Here is a 21,137-nt window from a genome sequence, read left to right as displayed (position 1 = left end):
TCACGAGGTCGAGAGATCGAGACCATCCTGGTCAACATGGTGAAACCCCGTCTCTCCTAAAAATACAAAAAATTAGCTGGGCATGGTGGCACGTGCCTGTAATCCCAGCTACTCAGGAGGCTGAGACAGGAGAATTGCCTGAACCCAGGAGGCGGAGGTTGTGGTGAGCCGAGATCGCGCCATTGCACTCCAGCCTGGGTAACAAGAGCGAAACTCCGTCTCAAAAAAAAAAAAAAAAAAAAAAACATCAGATCTCATGAGATTTATTCACTATCGTGAGAACAGCACGGGAAAAACCCACTCCCATGATTCAGTTACCTCCCACCAGGTCCCTCCCACAACATGGGGATTATGGGAGCTACAGTTCAAGATGAGATTTGGTGGGGACACAGTCAAGCAATATCATTTCACCCCTGGTCCCCAATCTCATGTCCTCATATTTCAAAACCAATCATTCCTTCCCAACAGTCCCGCAAAGTCTTATTTCAGCATTAACTCAAAAGTCCACAGGCCAGAGTTTCATCTGAGACAAGCAAGTCTCTTCTGCTTATGAACCTGTGAAATCAAAAGCAAGTCAGTTATTTCCTGGGTACAGTAGAGCTACAGGCATTGGGTAAAGCCTATTCCAGACGGGAAAAATTGGCCAAAACAGAGGGGTCCCCATACAAGCCCGAAATCCAGCAGGGCAGTACATCTTAAAGCTCTGAAATGATCTCTTGACTCCATTTCTCACATCCAGGTCACGCCGATGCAGGAGGCGGGTTTCCAGGGTCTTGGACAGATCCTCCCCTGTGACTTTGCAGGGAGCAGCTCCTCTTCTGGCTGCTTTCACAGGCTGGTGTTGAGTGTCTGCTACTTTTCTAGGCAAGCAGTGCAAGCTCTTGCTGAATGCATCATTCTGGGGTCTGGAGGAGGGTGGCCCTCTTCTCACAGCTCCACTAGGCAGTGCCCCAGCGAGCAGTCTGGGGGGGCTCCAGCCACACATTTTCCTTGTGCACTGCTCCCGCAGAGGTTCTCCTCGAGGGCTGCCCCCCTGCCGCACACTTCTACTCCAGTTCCCAGCAAAGCTCCTTATCTTCGTCTGAGACCACCTCAGTGTGGACTTTTTGGTCATTCAGCAACCATTCTTTAGGAAGCTCCAAACTTTCCCATGTCTTCCTGTCTTCTTTTGAGCCCTCCAAACTCTTCCAGCCTTTGCCTATTACCCAGTTCCAAATTCGCTTCCACATTTTCAGGTGTCCTTATAGCAGCACTTCACTCTACTGTTAACCAATTTCCTGTATTAGTTTGTTCTCATGCTGCTAATAAAGACATACCAGAGACTGCGTAATTTATAAAGAAAAAGAGGGTTAATTGACTCACTTCCACAGGGTCGTGCCCCCGTGTTTCTGCTGTAGGGCCTAGTAGACAGCTCCTATCATGGAGTTTTCCTGCTTTAAATCCTTCAGTGTCCCCTACACATCTGAGGTTTTTTTTTTTTTTTTTTTTTTTTTTTTTTTTTTTTTGAGACGGAGTTTCGCTCCTGTTACCCAGGCTGGAGTGCCATGGCGCGATCTCGGCTCACCGCAACCTCCGCCTCCTGGGTTCAGGCAATTCTCCTGCCTCAGCCTCCTGAGTAGCTGGGATTACAGGCACGCGCCACCATGCCCAGCTAATTTTTTCTGTTTTTAGTAGAGACGGGGTTTCACCATGTTGACCAGGATGGTCTCGATCTCTTGACCTCGTGATCCACCCGCCTCGGCCTCCCAAAAAGTGCTGGGATTACAGGCTTGAGCCACCGCGCCCGGCCCACGCCTGAGTTTTAACGATCCTCACCGCAAGGTGGATCCCATCCTGGGTGCCTCCCAGCCTTACCCTCATCAGCTCTTGGAGCGTAGCGTCCCAGTCTCAGGGAGGCCGTGTCCTCTTTCTGGTCCTGGGATCCTGCAGACCCTGGCCCTTTCCTGACTTTCTCCTGCCTTTTTCGTCCTTGATTGGGGGCCCTTCTGCTCCCCAGGCCTTTCCAGCCACTGCTCCTCCTGACCTTGAGTATGGGGAGGTGACTTCTATCTCACGACATTCAAGTTTCTTTGGTCTCAAATTCCACCCCACTGAAAAGGTGCTCTTGAGGTGGGCATCTGACCCCAGTCCTTTCCCTGTGAATGTGCGGAGGAGTATGAGGGAGAGAAAATAGAAACATGGTGAAATGGGAAAGAAGAATTAAGGAGATCCATAAACGGATGGCAAAGTAGATGGTGGATGAGGGATTGGCAGAGATAGTGAATGAAGATGCCAAGGAAGGAGCCGGGGGAGAAAAGCACCTGGAGAAATTTTGAGAAAAACTGGATTTCTAGAGAGAGAAAGTTCAGCAAGATAGGGAGAGGGGCAGAAAGGGGGAGGCTCCTCAGATGGAGAGTTGGGGAGAGGAGGGATTTGAAGACAGAGCAGTGTGGTGCTGGTACAGCAAGAGGGGGCACCCAGTGACAAGGAGAGCAAAGGGGAAGGCCTGGGACCTGGGGGTGCCGGAGAGTGGGGACAAGGAGGTGTAGCAGGGAAGAAGGAATTTAACAAACTCCCTTTAGACGTGTCCAGTAACACAGGTTACAGGGATGAAGATACCTTCCTTCGGTCAAGGTATTAGCCTGCACAACCATCATATTATCTGTTAGTACACTATGTTTTTTTCTGCTGTCCTCAGGCCACCTTCCTTCCTCAGCCTGTCACTTTAATTTCCTTTTCTTCCTTTATTTCTCTGGCTGGAACCTCTTCATATTGTGTGGAATAGTAGTAATGAAAAGGACATCCTTGCCCTCATTCCAACCCCTGGGGGAAATCTTTCTTTTACTAGAATGTATAATGGTCCTGTAAGGGTTGGTAGGTGATCTTGAGGAAAGTTTCCCATGATATGGACTGCCGTATTTTAGATACTTAACAAATGTACAAAGATAAAATTTCTCCACATCCTTGCTTGTGAAGCAGGTTGACCGCATGCTGGTTGCCAATATGTCTAGATTGAGAGAGAGAGAACCTCACACACACACAGGAAGTGACATGAAATGGATTTGTTACATACAGATGGGCAGATGCCCGGGATTCGTGCATGCTGCTCCCCAAGGCTCAGGAAAACCAGCCAGTGCAGATGCAGTCTCTCCGTGTGTGCTCCACTTGGATCACAGCTGAGGGAGCCTGAAGGGCAGCCCATCCTTGGTTTTGTGCTCCAGGGACGCATGGCACCTTGGCCTAAAGCATCAGAAGACATCCTGTTCTGGGGGTCTGGAACACATCCTGTCTTTTTCTGGCTGGTCCTTTCCTCTCAGGATGCTGCCTTTCTAGCACATTTTACATTCATTCTTGGGAACTACAAGTGAGAAGCCAGATACAACTGGGTCAATTCAACCCCACCTGAATGCTATCCTCCAGTCTCCCCACCAATCCAGAGATCCCTTTTATTTTTCTATTTTTTGAGATGGAGACTCGCTTTGTCTCCCAGGCTGGAGTGCAGTGGCACAATCTTGGCTCACTGCAACTCCGTCTCCCGGATTCAAGCAATTCTCATGTCTCAGCCTCTGTGTAGCTGGGACTACAGGCATGTGCCACCATGCCTGGCTTTTTTTTTTTTTTTTTTTTTTTGGTATTTTTAGTAGAGATGGAGTTTCACCAGGTTGGCCAGGCTCGTCTTGAACTCCCGACCTCAGATGATCTGGCTGCCTTGGCTTCCCAAAGTGTTGGGATTATAGGCACATGCCTGGCCCAGATATCCCCTTTAATAAAGCTAGTCCATTTATGTGTGCACTGACCTCCCTGGATCTGGAGGTAGAGGTTGGTCTCAGGAGATTGAAGTAACACCTTGACTGACAGAATCTCAATGCAACATCGTTGAGATATGGCCAGATGTATTTCACTAGGCTTAAGAGGATTGCTGCCTTCAGCAGGATAACTAGGCCTTCCTGGAGCTGTGCCATAGTCCAGGATCCCAGTGACTTAAGTGAGAAGTTGGTATTCAGATCAAAGAAAACTTCTTTAAATGACCCCACTCTGCAGCCAGTGGGCCTGTTTGTGGGTCTTATGTATTTGTGTCTCCAAAATAACCTGAAGTCCTGATGTGGGGTCCTTACCTCTTGTGCAAGGTGACTCATGCCTATAATCGGAGCATTTTGGGTGACTCCTTGTCACTGGGTGCCCCCTCTTGCTGTACCAGCACCACACTGCTCTGTCTTCAAATCTCTCTTCTCCCCAACTCTCCATCTGAGGAGCCTCCCCCTTTCTGCCCCTCTCCCTATCTTGCTGAACTTTCTCTCTCTAGAAATCCGTCTCTAGAACAGATGGGAAGATGACATGAGGCCAGAATTTGGAGACCTGGCTGGGCAACAAAGCCAGACTACATCTCTATTAAAAACAAACAAACAAACAAACAGAAAATTAGCACAGTGCAGAAGCACAGGCCTTTGCTCCCAGCTACTTGGGAGGCTGAGACGGGAGGTGCCCGGGACCCCAGGAAGTCAAGGTTGCAGCAAGCTATGATTGCACCACTGCATTCCAGCCTGCGGGACAGAGACCCTGTCTCAAAATTTTAAAAAGCATTAAAAAACTAAGTTGGACCCGGCATGGTGGCTACTCTGGAAGCTGAGGCAGGAGAATCAGTTGAACCCAGGAGGCAGAGGCTGCAGTGAGCTGAGCTGATGCCACTGCACTCCAGCCTGACAAAGGGAGACTCCTCAAACAACAACAACAATAAACAACAAAAAGTAAGTCATCTGTGACTACTTTTTTAAAGTTATTCCCTCTTTTTTGTTTTTTAAAGAAACAGTTGGTTAACGTATCTTCATACTGGCTTTATTCCTTTATGCCCAAAGTGGTATCCCTAGGAAAGTCTCTGGCATTGAGCACAGGGTTGACCGTCAATCTCTGGAGTGAATGGGGACTAGAAATGAAAAGTATTTATTTTCTGTGGGGCAGTGACATGAAATTGCACATTCCACCCCGGCAGTGTTTTGCATTTCACATTTTCGCTTGCATCCCGTTCACGGACAATTCCAACGTGTGTTAATTCAGTTCTTAAAACTTCCGCTTCCTTTTTCTTTTTCCTTCTTCTTTTCCTTTCCCTTCTTCCCTTCCCGCCTTCCTTTTCTTGTCCATTTCTTTATTTTATTTCTTTATTTATTTATATTTTTGAGACGGAGTTTCGCTATTGTTACCCAGGCTGGAGTGCAATGGCGCGATCTCGGCTCACCGCAACCTCCGCCTCCTGGGTTCAGGCAATTCTCCTGCCTCAGCCTCCTGAGTAGCTGGGACTACAGGCACGTGCCACCATGCCCAGCTAATTTTTTGTATTTTTAGTAGAGACGGGGTTTCACCATGTTGACCGGGATGGTCTCGATCTCTTGACCTCGTGATCCACCCGCCTCGGCCTCCCAAAGTGTTGGGATTACAGGCTTGAGCCACCGCGCCCGGCCTTCTTGTCCATTTCTTTTCGCTTTTTTCTCTTTCTTGGTTTTCTCTCTTCTTCTACTTGTCTTTCTTTTCTCTTTCTTCTCTCTCTGCTTCCACAGAGAGCAGGTGGGACTTGAAATTCATTTTAATAGAAGCAATTTTCGTGGATATAATCACCAACCGATTTTGCTCTGCGTAGGCAAAATCCGTTTTGAGACCGCTGAGCGGATCTTGCCTCCAAAACCCTGGAAAGAAGCACAGTGCAGTAACCTTGAGGTACAGCCAGATGTATGTCACTAGGCTCAAGAGGATTGCCGCCTCAGGTATGATAACCAGGCCTGCCTGGGGCAACAGCATTGCAACAGCATTGGAGGGAGGCGAGTCAGGCCAACTGAAGCGCAGGCCCCTCCCCGGCCTCGTCCCGGCCTGCCCAGGTCCCACCCCACCCAAGTACCAGCCAGCCCAGGTGCCAGCCTGTCCGGACTCTAGGATGCACGCGCAATTTCCTGCAAACCCGGAAGGGGAATCGCTGGGGGTGAACGCTTAGAGCGCAGTTTCCGGTAGACCCGGAAGTCGATCGCGTGGCGAGAGGGTTTCGCAGCAGCGCGTGAGTTACCCTTTGTCTGGGCTAATTCTAGACTGTCCAGTTCTTTTGGGTTTCTATACCCGGGATATGAGTGGCAGGCAGACCTGGAAATCCCGGCACGGCTTCCTCCACCCCGAGTCAATTCAGACGTCCTTTGAGAGTCTCGGAATCGCTTTCCTGCGTGTTAAAATCGCTTGCAGGCTGCTCCTGTGCCCGGTCTTTTTGCCCTGTGGCCATGTAGACGTCTCCTATCGTGGAGATTTCCTGCTTCAAATTCTTTGCTAATCCCTACACACGCCCCGTACCACCTAAAGTCCTTACCCGCGAGGTGGATTCAAGTCTCTCTGGTCCCCCAGCCTCGGCCTTCTTGGCCCCTGGAGCGGGGCGCCCCAACGCGGCGCGAGACACCGCGTACTCTGCCCGGTTTCTGCAGACTGCTCCTCTCCTGACGCACTCCTGCCTTTTTCCTCCTTGATCTGGACCCTGTGTTCCCCAGGCCTCCCTTTCCCAGCCACTGCTTGTCCCTACCCCAAGTGTGGGGAGTAACTTCTATCTCCTGACATCCACTGTTCTCTGGAGCCAGCGTCCAGCGCACTGAAAATGAGCTCTTCCGGAGGTGGGCATCTTTCTCCAATCTCCTGCCTGTGAATGTGTGGCGGGAAAGATGGAGAACGAGTGAGAGGAAATAGAGAAATTTTGAAAGAGAAATGAAGAATGAGAGACCCATTAACAGACGGCAAAGTAGAAGGTGAGTGAGGGGTTTGCAGAGACACAGTGAAAGAAGATGCCGAGAAAGTAGCAGGGGGAGAAAAGTAACTAAAAATGTAAAGCAAACTGGATCTGTAGAAAGCCAAAAAAAAGTTCAACAAGATAGGGAAGGCTCCTCAGACAGAGAGTGGGAGAGAGGGGGAGGGATTTGGAGCCAGGGCATACAGAGCAGCATGGTGCTGGGACTCAGAGGGGGCAGCTGGTGACAAGGAGAGGAGAGGGAGAACCACAGCAGCGGGAGGCCTGGTATCTGAGGGTGCCAGAGAGCGGGGACAGGAGGCGTGTAACAGGGAAGATGGAAGTTTACAGGGAGAGCCCAAGGGGAGCTGAGATGTGGGAGGAAAGAGGCAGAAATGTATGGAGATTAGGGACAGTGAAAGATTGGCAGAAAGAGGAATAAGAAGTGAAACAAATTATAAAAATGGCACAGAACAGGTGGGAGAAAAGGAATAGAGGAAAGAAGGGGACAAAGAGAAGAAGAAGAGAAGGGGCTCGAAATGTACAGAATCCTAGGGGAAAATAAAGAGAAAAAAAGAGCTAGGGAAAAAGATGAGAATGAGAGATATGTACAGAGGAGGGAAACAGTAGTGAGAAAAGATGGGGACTCAGATTACAAATGACTGGTCAGTTGATTGGAAATTATGATTAAATCGTGACATATTAATTTCTCTATTTATAATATAAAATTTGTCTAAAATACATGAAGCCTCGGCTTGTGTCTCATGTGTGTAATCACAACACTTTGGGCGGCTGAGGTGAGCGGATCACTTGAGTTGAGACCAGTCTGGCCAACAAGGTGAAATCCTGTCTCTAGAAAAAAAAAAAATTAGCAGGGCAGTTTGGCCTGCGCCTGTAATCCCAGCTACTTGGGAGGCTGAGGCAGAAGAATCGCTTAATCCTGGGGAGGCAGAGGTTGCAGTGAGCCTATATCACACCACTCCCCTCCAGCTTAGGTGACAGAGCATTACTCTGTCTCAAAACACACACACACACACACACACACACACACACACACGAAGATGTGTGTATATAAGGCATGTGCGTTCTATAATTCTTGGCATCACAGGTTAGCTTCCATTTGTTATCTCTATTCTGCCAGAGGGCAGTGACTGGGCTGATTCAGATGTGATTCACTCTCTTCTCTTTTCCTTCTTTTTTTTTTTTGTTTTTTTTTTTTTTTGAGACGGAGTTTCGCTCTTGTTACCCAGGCTGGAGTGCAATGGCGCGATCTCGGCTCACCGCAACCTCCGCCTCCTGGGCTCAGGCAATTCTCCTGCCTCAGCCTCCTGAGTAGCTGGGATTACAGGCACGTGCCACCATGCCCAGCTAATTTTTTGTATTTTTAGTAGAGACGGGGTTTCACCATGTTGACCAGGATGGTCTCGATCTCTCGACCTCGTGATCCACCCGCCTCAGCCTCCCAAAGTGCTGGGATTACAGGCTTGAGCCACCGCGCCCGGCTTCTTTTTTTTTTTTTAATTGGAGACAGTGTCTTGTTCTGTTGCTCAGGCTGGAGTGCAGTGGCATCCTCTCGGCACACTGCAACCTCCACACTTCTGGTTCAAGCAATTCCCCTGCCTCAGCCTCCTGAGTAGCTGGAATTACAGGTGCACACCATCATGACCAGCTAATTTTTTTGTATTTTTAGTAGACATGGCATTTCACCATGCTGGCCAGACTGGTATCAAACTCCTGACCTCAGGCAATCTACCCACCTTGGCCTCCCAAAGTGCTGGGATTACAGGCGTGAGCCACCACCTGGCCACTCTCTTCGGTTTTCTTGGGATGGACTAGGGTGTGAGGGAGTGTCTAAGATAGGAAAAACCCAAGTGTTTTTTTGTGCTCTCATAGTGAACACAATGGAGAGCACTCAACACAGAGTGCTTTATCTCTGGTCACCAAAATAATATGGGGATACTTGTCACCAACAAGCAATTCTTCGTCAAACAGCAACTGGGTGTTCTGTCATTTAGCTCAGTTTAACTGGTCAGCGTAGGAACAACCACACACATGTTTTGATCACTAGAGGTGAGGTATATTCTGTGTGGTGTAAGTGTAGTAAAAACACTGTGGTTTCTTCCTATCTCAAATAGTAGGAGGAAGACTTTTCCAGCAGGCCCACTCACCTTTCTCTAGGTCTCTGGTCTTACTCAGTAGTGACTGCGAATTGTCCCTGCTGCTAGCTGCTGCTGACCATGAGACTTTGTGCCACAAGCCAGCCCCAGTCACACTCGTGATGACATGGCATCCCAACTTCACAGTGTCACCAGTTTTTACTTCAAGGGAATTATGTTGATCAGTGTACCCAGATGGAAGTGTTGCCGTTAAAACACACACGCACACATACACACAGTAATTCCTTTTTTATTTTTATTTTTTTTATTATTTTATTTTATTTTTGAGACGGAGTTTTGCTCTTGTTACCCAGGCTGGAGTGCAATGGCACGATCTCGGCTCACCGCAACCTCTGCCTCCTGGGTTCAGGCAATTCTCCTGCCTCAGCCTCCTGAGTAGCTGGGATTACGGGCACGTGCCACCATGCCCAGCTAATTTTTTGTATTTTTAGTAGAGACGGGGTTTCACCATGTTGACCAGGATGGTCTTGATCTCTTGACCTCGTGATCCACCCGCCTCTGCCTCCCAAAGTGCTGGGATTACAGGCTTGAGCCACCGCGCCTGGCCGTTTGGTATTTTTAAAATAAGTGATTGGTTAAAGCATGATTTTAGGAATCTCATGGTTTATTACCACATAAACAGTTTTTTTTGTTTTTAGGTTCACAATTTTAAAGCAGAGAGGAATAAAGTGAAACAGTCTCAGAGGGAATCCACTCAACAGAGTAAGTACCTTAACCTCATAGTGGAGTGATTTCTGAAATTGTTAACATCTGTTTGCTCAGTTAGGATGAATCAGGCCTATGAAGAAAGTCCAAGTTCGAGGAGTACCTCAGAGGCAGGTCTTTCCTTTGTGTGTGGCTGTTGTGCAGGAAGGAGGTATGTTGATTCTAAGCCCTAAACAGCATATTTTTGACATTCAGGATTCAGTTCCAAAGAGACATATGCGAGGAAGCAACTCGGAAGAGGAAAGAAAAGAAGTGAGGAATGGCCCTTAGTCAGGTAAGGTAGTAGTCTCAGTGAATTGTTCTGTCTCTGTTTCTTCCTGAAATACCCGGCATTGGAGTTGCTAATCTCTGACTCTGAAGCATCCTTCTTATCTGGTTTCCTTGCACTTATCCATGGCTACTTCCAGTCCCTTCATGTCCATTGAGATTCTAGTTTGCTATCACCCGGTGACATGAGCTTGGGAAGAGGCTGCACTGGACGTGGTGCTGGGAAGGGCTTACCCCAGACATGGATGGAGACGGGGTGAGGGTCCCATAGTTTCAGGGCTGTTGGGCAGCAGAGATTGTTCAGGGGTCACATCTGGATGCGAACACTGTCAGTGTTCTGTGGACTAGAATTAGAGAAGTTGTGTGCAGAAGTTTCTATTTCTTTTTTTTTTTTTTTTTTTTTGAGACAGAGTCTTGCTCTGCCAGCCAGGCTGGAGTGCAGTGGCATGATCCCCGCTCATTACAACCTCTGCCTCCCAGGTTCAAAGGATTCTTCCGCCTCAGCCTCTCAAGTAGCTGGGATTAACAGGTGTGCACCACCACCCCCATCTAATTTTTGTGTTTCTAGGAGAGATGGGGTTTTGCCATGTTGGCCACGTTGATCTTGAATGCCAGCCTCAAGTGATCCGGCCACCTTGGTCTCCCAAAGTGCTGGGATTACAGGCATGAGCCACCTCACCCAGCCAAAAGTTACATATTAACGTATTTGGTCAATTCTGGAAAAAGAGTTGACAAAAGGGAAATTTTTTCTGCCTTATTTTGGATGACATTGGAAGCTAAACAGTCTAAACAATCTGTCTGTCTTACTCAGATACCTTTTTTTTTTTTTTTTTTTTTTTTGAGACGGGGTTTCGCTCTTATTACCCTGGCTGGAGTGCAATGGCGCGGTCTCGGCTCACCGCAACCTCTGCCTCCTGGTTTCAGGCAATTCTCCTGCCTGAGCCTCCTGAGTAGCTGGGATTACAGGCACGCGCCACCATGCCCAGCTAATGTTTTGTATTTTTAGTAGAGACGGGGTTTCACCATGTTGACCAGGATGGTCTCGATCTCTTGACCTTGTGATACACCTGCTTCAGTCTCCCAAAGTGCTGGGATTACAGGCATGAGCCACCGCGCCCAGCTCAGATATCTTCATGATTGGCAAAGGAATGGAATGTTTAGATAAAAACCTCAGTGATAGAGAATGTTTTATTCACTTTATAAACTATTCTATTTTAAAATATGAAATCAAGATAAATGTCTTAACAGTTGGACATTCAAAAGCATTTACAAATCTGTCACCTTTTCCCGTTTTTTTTCTCTGTCTCTGGTTTGGTTCAGGGAAGATGCTCTCTTGTCATCCTCACCACATGCTTCCCTCAGAGACTGGCATTCCTGCAGGCAGTCTTGTGCAGCTGCTGTGCTAGTTGGAAAAGGTTCTAATTTTGCTTAGAGATTACAGCTTAATTTCTTTCTTTCTTTCTTTTCTTTTTTTTAAGTGATGGGATCTCGCTATGTTGTCCAGGCTGGTCTTGAATTCCTGGGCTCAAGCGATCCTCCTGCCTTGGCCTCCCAAAAGTGCTGGGATTACAGGTGTGAGCCACTGCACCTGGCCTAGAATTTTTTTGTCACTAGAGAGGAGGAAATCATGTTCTTGTACTACCAATTATTATTAAGTATTGTTTTTTTGGGTTTTTTGTTTTGTTTTTTCTTTTTTTTTTTCTAAGACGGAGTTTCCCTCTTGTCGTCCAGGTTGGAGTGCTATGGTGCAATCTCAGCTCACTGAACCCTCTGCCTCCCAGGTTCAGGTGATTCTCCTGCCTCAGCCTCCCGAATAGCTGGGATTACAGGTGCTGCCACACCTGGCTAATTTTGTATTTTTAGTAGAGACAAGTTTTCTCCATGTTGGCCAGGCTGGTCTCAAACTTCTAACCTCGGGTGATCCTCGCGCGCCTTGGCCTCCCAAAGTGCTGGGATTATAGGCGTGAACCACCATACCTGGCCAAGTATTTTTTTTTTTTTTTTAATTGAGATGGAGTTTCACTCTTGTTACCCAGGCTGGAGTGCAATGGCGCGATCTTGGCTCACCACAACCTCCGCCTCCTGGGTTCAGTCAATTCTCCTGCCTCAGCCTCCTGAGTAGCTGGAATTACAGGCACGTGCCACCATGCCCAGCTAATTTTTTGTATTTTTAGTAGTAGAGATGGGGTTTCACCATGTTGACCAGGATGGTCTCGATCTCTTGACCTTGTGATCCACCCGCCTCGGCCTCCCAAAGTGCTAGGATTACAGGTGTGAGCACCTGGCAGTAGTGTATTTTTTAAGCAATCAAATTATGTGTTTTTGTTTTTGTTTTTTGAGATGGAGTTTCACTCTTGTTACCCAGGCTGGATTGCAATGGTGCCATCTCGGCTCACCCGGCTAAATTATGTGTATTTTTAAATAATGAAAGTCCAGACAAAAGTTCAGTTTATATGGCCGGGCGCGGTGGCTCAAGCCTGTAATCCCAGCACTTTGGGAGGCTGAGGCGGGTGGATCACGAGGTCGAGAGATCGAGACCATCCTGGTCAACATGGTGAAACCCCGTCTCTACTAAAAATACAAAAAATTAGCTGGGCATGGTGGCACGTGCCTGTAATCCCACTTACTCAGGAGGCTGAGGCAGGAGAATTGCTTGAACCCAGGAGGCGGAGGTTGCGGTGAGCGAGATCGTGCCATTGCACTCCAGCCTGGGTAACAAGAGTGAAACTCCGTCTCAAAAAAAAAAAAAAAAAAAAAAAAGTTCAGCTTATCAGCATATCAGGTACAAAGCATCCCGCACCCTGCCTAGCCTTCCACCCTCCCTCATATCTCGTCGGGAGCCACTGTTGTCAGCTCTGCGTCAAGAGTCCTCTCAAGTCCTGGGCAAATGTATTTATGTAGCGTTGTGATACATATTTTTCAATCCTCAGTGATTGTTTCGTTGCGACATTTTATTCTGAAAGTTGTGAAAATTTGCATGTTTTCATGTTAGGAAGTTGGATTGCTTGCTCCTTTACATCCTCATGTAAATGTTCTCTGAATTAGAAATCAGTCACCTCTCTCACCATGCCTGGCTAATTTTGTATTTGTAGTAGAGATGGGGTTTCTCCATATTAGTCAGGCTGGTCTTGAACTCCTCACCTTGGGTGACCCACCTGCCTCAGCCTCCCAAAGTGCTGGGATTACAGGTGTGAGCCACCACACCAAGCTGGTCTCCCATTTTTAATCACCTACCATATAATGTTTATGAACTAAATTGAGTACAACTTACACATTTTTATTGTTGCAAACATGCTGAAATACAGATTAGGAAAAATAATACAGGTAGGCACAGTGGTGCATGCCTTTAGTTTCCCACATGGGAGGCTGAGGAGGGAGGATCCTTTGACGCCAGGAGCTCAAGGCTGTGGTTCACTATGAATGGCCACTGCTGTTCAATTTGGGCAATGTACTAAGATCTTATGTCTAAAATATTGCGAACCAAAGTAATAATGAAAAATATCATGTAAAAAATAGGTCACTGAGAGACAACTCCTCTTATTTCAGGTGATGTGTATAAGTGTATATGTGTACTAGTGTATATTAGTGTTAGTATATATTTGTGTGTACCTGTGATGTGTGTGCGTAAGTGCACAGATGAGCTAGCCTATGGTTTTTATGAATGGCATGTCATCATTTTATGTAAATTGTATATTTTTTTATCAGTTGAAATTATATCTTGTTTTTTTTTTTTTTTTTTTTTTTTTTTTTGAGATGGTGTTTCATTCTTGTTACCCATGCTCGAGTGCAATGGCATGATTTTGGCTCACCGCAACCTCTGCCTTCTGAGTTCAGGCAATTCTCCTGCCTCAGCCTCCTGAGTAGCTGGGATTATAGGCACGCGCCACCATGCCCAGCTAATTTTTGTATTTTTAGTTGAGACGGGATTTCACCATGTTGACCAGGATGGTCTCGATCTCTTGACCTCATGATTCACCCGCCTCGGCCTCTCAAAGTGCTGGGATTACAGGCTTGAGCCACCGCTCCCGGCCGAAATTATATCTTAAATATTTAGCAGGATGCTCAAATTTTTCTACACTATCATGTGAATGAGCTGATATCTGTAAGAATAATAATGTATTATGGGGATATATAGCATTATGTATATGCAGATATAATGACATTTTAGGCAGTTCAGTGTTTTTAATCCTTGAACTTGTTTTAAGTTTACTGAATTAGGTAATTGGCAGTTTACTTTTGTTACTGATTTGTTACTTAACCCTTTGATTTGTTAGGTTTGATTCTAATATCCAGACACATGGGATCTGGTGCTTACCCTGCCGTTTTCAGCCCTCACGCCTGGGGCAAGTCTGCCAGAGTATATGTCAAAGAGTTTTCTCTTCAGTAAGAAGGAACAGATCGTTCTTTCATGGGGTTTTGTTGCTATACCAGTTAGTTCGTGTAAAGCATTTAGAATAATGCCTATCACATGGGAGGTGTTGCATTCAGCCATTGCTGTTATCATCATCATCACAGCTTTCAGATTTTGACCATTTTTCTTTTTTTTTGAAACAGATTTTTGCTCTGTCACAAGGCTGGAGTGCAGGGGCATGATTTTGGCTCACTGCAACCTCTGCCTCCTGGGTTCAAGCAATTCTGTCTCAGCTTCCTGAGTAGCCAGGATTAGAGGTGCTCATTACCATACCTGGCTAATTTTTTTTGTATTTTTAGTAGAGAAAGGGTTTTACCATGTTGGCCAGGGTGGTCTCAACTCCTGACCTCAGGTGATCTGCCTGCCTTGTCCTCCCAGATTGCTGGGATTACAGGATTACAGCATGAGCCACCACATCTGGCCAAGATTTTGACCTTTTTTTTTTGAGACAGAGTCTCACTCTGTCGCCAGGCACTAGGCTGGAGTGCAGTGGCACAATCTTGGCTCACTGCAACCTCCGCCTCCCGGGTTCAAGCAGTTCTCCTGCCTCAGCCTCCTGAGTAGCTGGGACTACAGGTGCACGTCACCACGCCCAGCTAATTTTTGTATTTTTAGTAGAGACGGGGTTTCACCATGCTGGCCAGGATGGTCTCGATCGCTTGACCTTGTGATCCACCTGCCTTGGCCTCCCAAAGTGCTGGGATTACAGGCTTGAGCCACCGCGCCCGGCCGATTTTGACCATTTTAAAAAACTGCTGTAGGTCGCTTGTGGTGGCTCACACCTATAATCCCAGGACTTTAGAAGGCTGAGATGGGAGGATGGCTTGAGCTTAGGAGTTCAAGGCCAGTATGGGCAACATAGTGAGATCCCATCTTTACAAAAAATCCAGAAATTAGCCAGGTATGGTGGCATAAGCCTGTATTGCCAGCTACTCCAGAGGCCGAGATTGGAGGATCACTTGAGCTTGGGAGGTGGAGGTTGCAGTGAGTCGAGATTATGCCACCGCACTCCAGTCTGACACTCTGTTTCAAGAAAAAGAAAAACCACTATAGGCATCATCATCTCTAAAGACACCTCTTGAATTGTATCTCAGGTGGATATCACTTGGTGTTTGAAAACACGTTACACTTGTATATAGAGATAACCCTGGTTTAATTTTTTTGTTTGTATTGTCCACAAAATGAGCCATCTGTATTGATTTAAAGAATGTCATAGGCCAGGTGTGGTGGCTCACGCCTGTAATCCCAGCACTTTGGGAGGCTGAGGTGGGTGGATCACCTGAGGTCAGGAGTTCGAGACCATCCTGGCCAAGAAGGAGAAACCCCATCTCTTAAAAATAATAAAATAACAATTACAGACACATAACTGGCTCAAGAGTACCTTAATGTGGATTTTTCACAGAACTCACTTCAGTGGAGTCAGTCCTTAACCACTGTCTTCTCATTCTGTGTGAAGATGAGCACTCTCTCCATACCCTGTGGCTGAAATGTAGATTTCCTTGTAGGGACCCTTGACATTCATGGACGTGGCCATAGAGTTCTCTCAGGAGGAGTGGGGATGCCTGGACCCTGCTCAGAGGACTTTATACAAGGACGTGATGCTGGAGAACTACAGGAACCTGGTCTCCCTGGGTGAGAATAATGTCCCTCCAGAAGCTGGGATCTGTCCTGGTGGATCTCTGCATTGTCTCTTAGGAGCTCCTGCATTGCTTGATGAGATTGAAACCTTGTTGACTCAAAATTGAAAAGCTCCATTATACTTTCTGGACTTGAAATGTCCCCTTTCTTCAGGTGTTCTGCTCCCTTCACGATTCATCATTGGTGGCACCAGGGCTGAAGTATACATGAAACCTTAAGACAAATTTGAAAAATATCCAATTTCCTGTTTCCCCTCTTTGTGCTTTTCATTCTGTAGCTCTCGGAAGGGGGCTTGATGTCTGTGTGTTGCAGTGTTCCCTAAGCATTCAGAAAGAGGCAGTCAGTGGATGAATTTGTGAAATGCTATTTTTTTTTTTTTTTTGAGACGGAGTTTTGCTCTTGTTACCCAGGCTGGAGTGCAATGGTGCCATCTCGGCTCACCGCAACCTCCACCTCCTGGGTTCAGGCAATTCTCCTGCCTCAGCCTCCTGAGTAGCTGGGATTACAGGCACATGCCACCATGCCCAGCTAATTTTTTGTATTTTTAGTAGAGACGGGGTTTCACCATGTTGACCAGGATGGTCTCGATCTCTTGACCTCGTGATCCACCCGCCTCGGCCTCCCAAAGTGCTGGGATTACAGGCTTGAGCCACCGCGCCCAGCCAAAAATGCTATTTTTGATTCATTTGTAATATCCTCTCTCCTACCTAAATATAGGGCTTGGACTTGGGAGATGCCATAGCACGCATTTATTCTTTCTTTTTATAAATAGGAGTGGGTCTTCCTGACCTGAGCGTTGTCTCCATGTTGGAGCAAAAGAGAGAACCCTGGACTCTGCAGAGTGAAGAGAAAATAGCATGGAATCCAGATGGCAGGGAGTGCATCAGAGGTGTGAACACAGGTAAGAGCTCAGGTGGGCAGAGGAGGGGCCCAATAATTTTTGTTTTTTGAGATAGTGTCTCACTCTGTCATCCAGACTAAGTGCAGTGGCAGTCATAGCTCACTGCAGCCTTGAGTTCCCGGACTCAAGGGATCCTCCTGGCTCCGTCCTCCAGTGTTGGGATTACAGGCATGAGCCACTGTACCCTGCAAAGCCACACTCTTAGATAATGTGGGAAACTCTCTGTGAGTGTGAGAATTCTGTAGGAAAACAAAAGTTGAAGTCTTGTGAGTTCTGAACAGGTATTTTTCTTTATTTTCGTATTTATTTTTGGAAACAGGGTGTCTCTGGCATCACCCAGGCCAGAGTCCAGTGGCATGATTACAACTTGCTCCACCCTTGACTTCCTGGGCTCAGGGGATTCTTCCACCGCAACCTCCTGAATAGCTGGGACTACAGGTGTACGCCACCATGCCTGGCTAATTTTTTGTATTTTTTGTGGAGATTGCATTTCACCATGTTACCCAGGCTGCTCTCGAACTCCTGGCCTCAAGCAATCCACCTGTCTCAGCTTCCCAAAGTGTTAGGATTACAGATGTGAGCCACCATACCCAGCAAGGTGTGATGTTTAGTAGGTACATATTTGTTGATCGTTAAATTTTTCTTCTTTTGGCTGGGCAGAGTGGCTCCATGCCTGTAATCCCAGCACTTGGGAGGCCGAGGCAAGCAGATCACTTGAGGCCAGGCGTTCAAGATCAGCCTGGCCAACATGGTGAAACCCTGCCTCTACTAAAAATAACAGAATCAGTAGGGTGTAATGGCAGGCACCTGTAATCTCAGCTACTCAGGAGGCTGAAACAGGAGAATTCGCTTGAACCCAGGAGGCAGAGGTTCCAGTGAGCCGAGATTATGCCACTGCACTCCAGCCTGATGCGACAGAGGGAGACCTATCTCAAAAACTGTAAAAATAAAAATACATTTTTTTTTGTTTCGTTGATTTCAACATTTCATCCGTCTGCCTCCCGAGTAGCTGGGATTATAGACATACAGCACCACACCTGGCTAATTTCTATACTTTTAGTAGAGACAGGATGTTTCCATGTTGGCCAAGCTGGTCTCCAACTCCTATTGGCCTTCCAAAGTGGTGGGATTAGGCATGAGCCACTGTACCAGCCTGATTGTGTCTTTTAAACTGTAGGAAAGAATTTAAAGTCAAGTTACAAGTGAAAAGTACAGTAATACATGTTTCTGTATTTGATCATTTGTTGACCTTTTGTGATGAGCTTTTTTATTGTATTGTTTATTTTGGGGGGATGGAGTTTTGCTCTTGTCGCCCAGGCTGGTGTGCAATGGCAGGATCTCAGTTCACTGCAACCTCTCATCCCGTGTTCAAGTGATTCTCCTGTCTCAGATTCCCGAGTAGCTGAGATTACAGGGCCCCACCACCACCCCCAGCTAATTTTTATATTCTTAGGAGAAACACGGTTTTGTCATTGGCCAGGCTGGTCTCAAACTCCAGACCTCAGGTGATACACCCGCCTTAGGCTCTCAGAGTCCTGAGATTATAGGCTGAGTCGCCCTGCCCAGCCTTTGATGAGCTTTACATTTTCATTTAGATTAAAGAGTGCTTTCCTTTCATCTTGAATGCTGCTTTTTGCATTTCTTCTTGAACAGGTGTAGAATACTAATTAACTTCCTCAGCTCTTCTTTATCTAGGAAAGTCTAAAAGTCTTTATTTTTGCAGGTGAGTTTTGCTACGTGTAATATTCTTCATTGCTGTTTTGCTTACTTTTCTTTAAGCACTTTCAGTATATCAGCTCACTGCTTTCTAGCCGGAAGATACCGGCTGGAAAATACACATAATCTTACAGTGTTTCCTGTTGTCTGACAAGTCTCTTTTTTGTTGCTGCTGTCAAGATTGTGTCTTTGTCTTCTTTTGACTTTTGATTATTTCTTTTTTTTTTTTTTTGAGACAGAGTTTCGCTCTTGTTACCCAGGCTGTAGTGCAGTGGCGCAATCTAGGCTCACCGCAACCTCCGCCTCCTGAGTTCAAGCAATTTTCTTGCCTCAGCTTCCTGAGTAGCTGGGATTACAGGCATGTGCCACCATGCCCAGCTAATTTTTTGTATTTTTAGTAGAGACGGGATTTCAGCATGTTGACCAGGATGGTCTCGATCTCTCGACCTCGTGATCCACTGGCCTCGGCCTCCCAAAGTGCTGGGATGACAGGCTTGAGCCACCGTGCCCGGCCGACTTTTGATTATTTCTTTACAGAATATCTCTGTGTGAATGTATTTGGATTAATTTTAGTTAGAATGGTCAAGCCTCTTTTTTCTTTTGAAGTGGAGTTTCATTCTTGTTGCCCAGGCTGGAGTGTAATGGCGTGAGATTGGCTTACTGCAATCTCCGCCTCCCAGGTTCAAGCAATTCTCCTGCCTCAGCCTCCCAAGTAACTGGGATTACAGGTGTCTGCCACCACGCCTGGCTAATTTTTTATATTTTTGTTTTGTTTTGTTTTGTTAGAGGTGGAGTCTCACTCTGTTGCCCGGGCTGGAGTGCAGTGACGCCATTTCGGCTCACTGCAGCCTCTGCCTCCTGGGTTCAAGCAATTCTCCTGCCTCAGCCTCACAAGTATCTGGGACTACAGGTGCACACTGCTATGCCTGGGTAATTTTTTGTGTTTTAGTAGGGATGGGGTTTCACCATGTTGCCCAGGCTGGTCTCAAACTCCTGAGCTCAGGCAGTCCACCCCTCTTGGCCTCTCAAAGTGCTAGGATTACAGGTATGAGCTACTGTACTGGCTAATTTTTGGTATTTTTTAGTAGAGACAGGGTTTTACCATGTCGGCCAAGCTAATCTCGAACTCCTGATCTCAGGTAGTCCACCTGCCTCGGCCTCCCAAACTGCTGGGATTACAGGTGTGAGCCATTGTTTTCAGTCTGGTCAAGCCTCTTGAATTTCTATATTCAGTTCTTTCCTCAGATTTGGGATGTTTCAGAAATTATTTCTTCAATTGCAATTTTTTCCTTATGTGCCTCTAATAGTTTGTATATTTTCCCACTTGGTTGTTCTTCAAAAATCTATAAGAAAAAACTACTGTTTCCTTTTCTTCATTGTGCTTTCTTTTTTTTTTTTTTTTTGAGTTGGAGTTTTTCTCTTGTTGCCCAGGCTGAGTGCAGTGGCATGATCTTGGCTCATTCCACCTTCACCTGCCAGGTTCAAGCTATTCTCTTGCCTTAGCCACCCAAGTAGCTGGGATTACAGGCATGCACTATCACGCATGGCTAATTTTGTATTTTTAGTATAGATGGGGTTTCTCTGTGTTGGCCAGGCTGGTCTCGAACTCCCAACCTCATGTGATCCGCTCACCTCAGCCTCCCAAAGTTCTGGGATTACAGGTGTGAGCCACCTCACCTGGCTTGTGTTTTCTTTTTGCTCATTGTTTCTTCTTTAAGTCTGCTCTTTGTTTCTTGTGCCTTATTCAGTCTGCTGCTGAACCCTCTAGTGAACATTTACTTCAATCGTCGTATTTTAGCTCCACAATTCTTATTCTCTCTTCAATAGTTTCTCCCATGTTTTGTATTCTCTCCCCTCCCCACCCCCTTTTTTTTTTTTGAGACAGAGTCTCAAAAATACAGTGGCACGATTTTGGGTCACTGCAACCTCTGCCTCCTGGGTTCAAGTGATTCTTCAGCCCAGGCCTCCCGAGTAGCTGGGGTTACAGGCACCTGCCATGATACTCTCCTTTTCATGTGTGGTGTTCCTGATTTCATACAGTTGTCTCTCTCAATTATTTTTTAGCTCGGTAAGCATCTTAAGACAGTTGCTTTCAATATTTGTCAAGTAATCAGAGGGCTGCCTTTTTCTAGGTTGGAGATTTGTTTGTTTCTTTGTTTAATTTTAGCCGTATTTCCACGTCCATTTGTAGGCCATGTAATTTTTTTTTTAAGGTTTGCTAAAACAGCCACTTCTCCCAGTTTATTTATTTCTTTCCTTTCCTTTCTGTTCATTCCTTCCTCCCTTCCCTCCCTCCCTCCCTTCTTTCTTTTTTCTTTCTTTTGTTTCCTTCTTTCTTTCTTTTCTTTTCTTTCCTTTCCCCTCCCTCCCTCTCTCCCTTCCTTCCTTTCTTCTCTCTTTCTCTCTCTCTGTCTCTCTGTCTTTCTTTCTCTCTCTCTCTCTCTTTCTCTTTCCTTGAGACTGAATCTCACTTTGTCACCCAGGCTGGAGTGCAGTGGCACAGTGTTGGCTTACTGCAACCTCTGCCTCCCGGGTTCAAGTGGTTCTGCCTCAGCCTCCTAAGTAGCTGGGATTACAGGCATGTGCCACTGGGCTCGGCTA

General features: G+C 46.6%; 1 protein-coding gene across 4 annotated transcripts in view; it reads left to right on the top strand.

Annotated features, from left to right (window-relative positions):
- The window catches only part of ZNF528 (zinc finger protein 528), a 48,523-nt gene that overhangs the window by 14,433 nt on the left and 12,953 nt on the right, over positions 1-21,137 (top strand). Inside the window, exons 1-6 of one of the 4 annotated variants that reach the window (XM_010332103.3) lie at positions 5,975-6,016; positions 6,579-6,743; positions 9,537-9,600; positions 9,799-9,877; positions 15,787-15,913; positions 16,692-16,820. In XM_010332103.3, the coding sequence (XP_010330405.1) occupies positions 9,863-9,877; positions 15,787-15,913; positions 16,692-16,820 (271 nt within the window). In that variant the 5' untranslated portion in view covers positions 5,975-6,016; positions 6,579-6,743; positions 9,537-9,600; positions 9,799-9,862. Of the gene's footprint in view, positions 1-5,974; positions 6,744-9,536; positions 9,601-9,798; positions 9,878-15,786; positions 15,914-16,691; positions 16,821-21,137 lie in introns of those variants that run through there. The other 3 variants (XM_010332101.3, XM_074385552.1, XM_074385553.1) reach the window with 3 other exon arrangements.

The sequence above is a fragment of the Saimiri boliviensis genome, chromosome 14 (genome assembly GCF_048565385.1).
Source record: "Saimiri boliviensis isolate mSaiBol1 chromosome 14, mSaiBol1.pri, whole genome shotgun sequence".
Classification (NCBI taxonomy): domain Eukaryota; kingdom Metazoa; phylum Chordata; class Mammalia; order Primates; family Cebidae; genus Saimiri; species Saimiri boliviensis.
The sequence above is the reverse complement of the archived record's forward strand: the minus strand, read 5'-3'. Positions and strand labels throughout refer to the sequence as shown.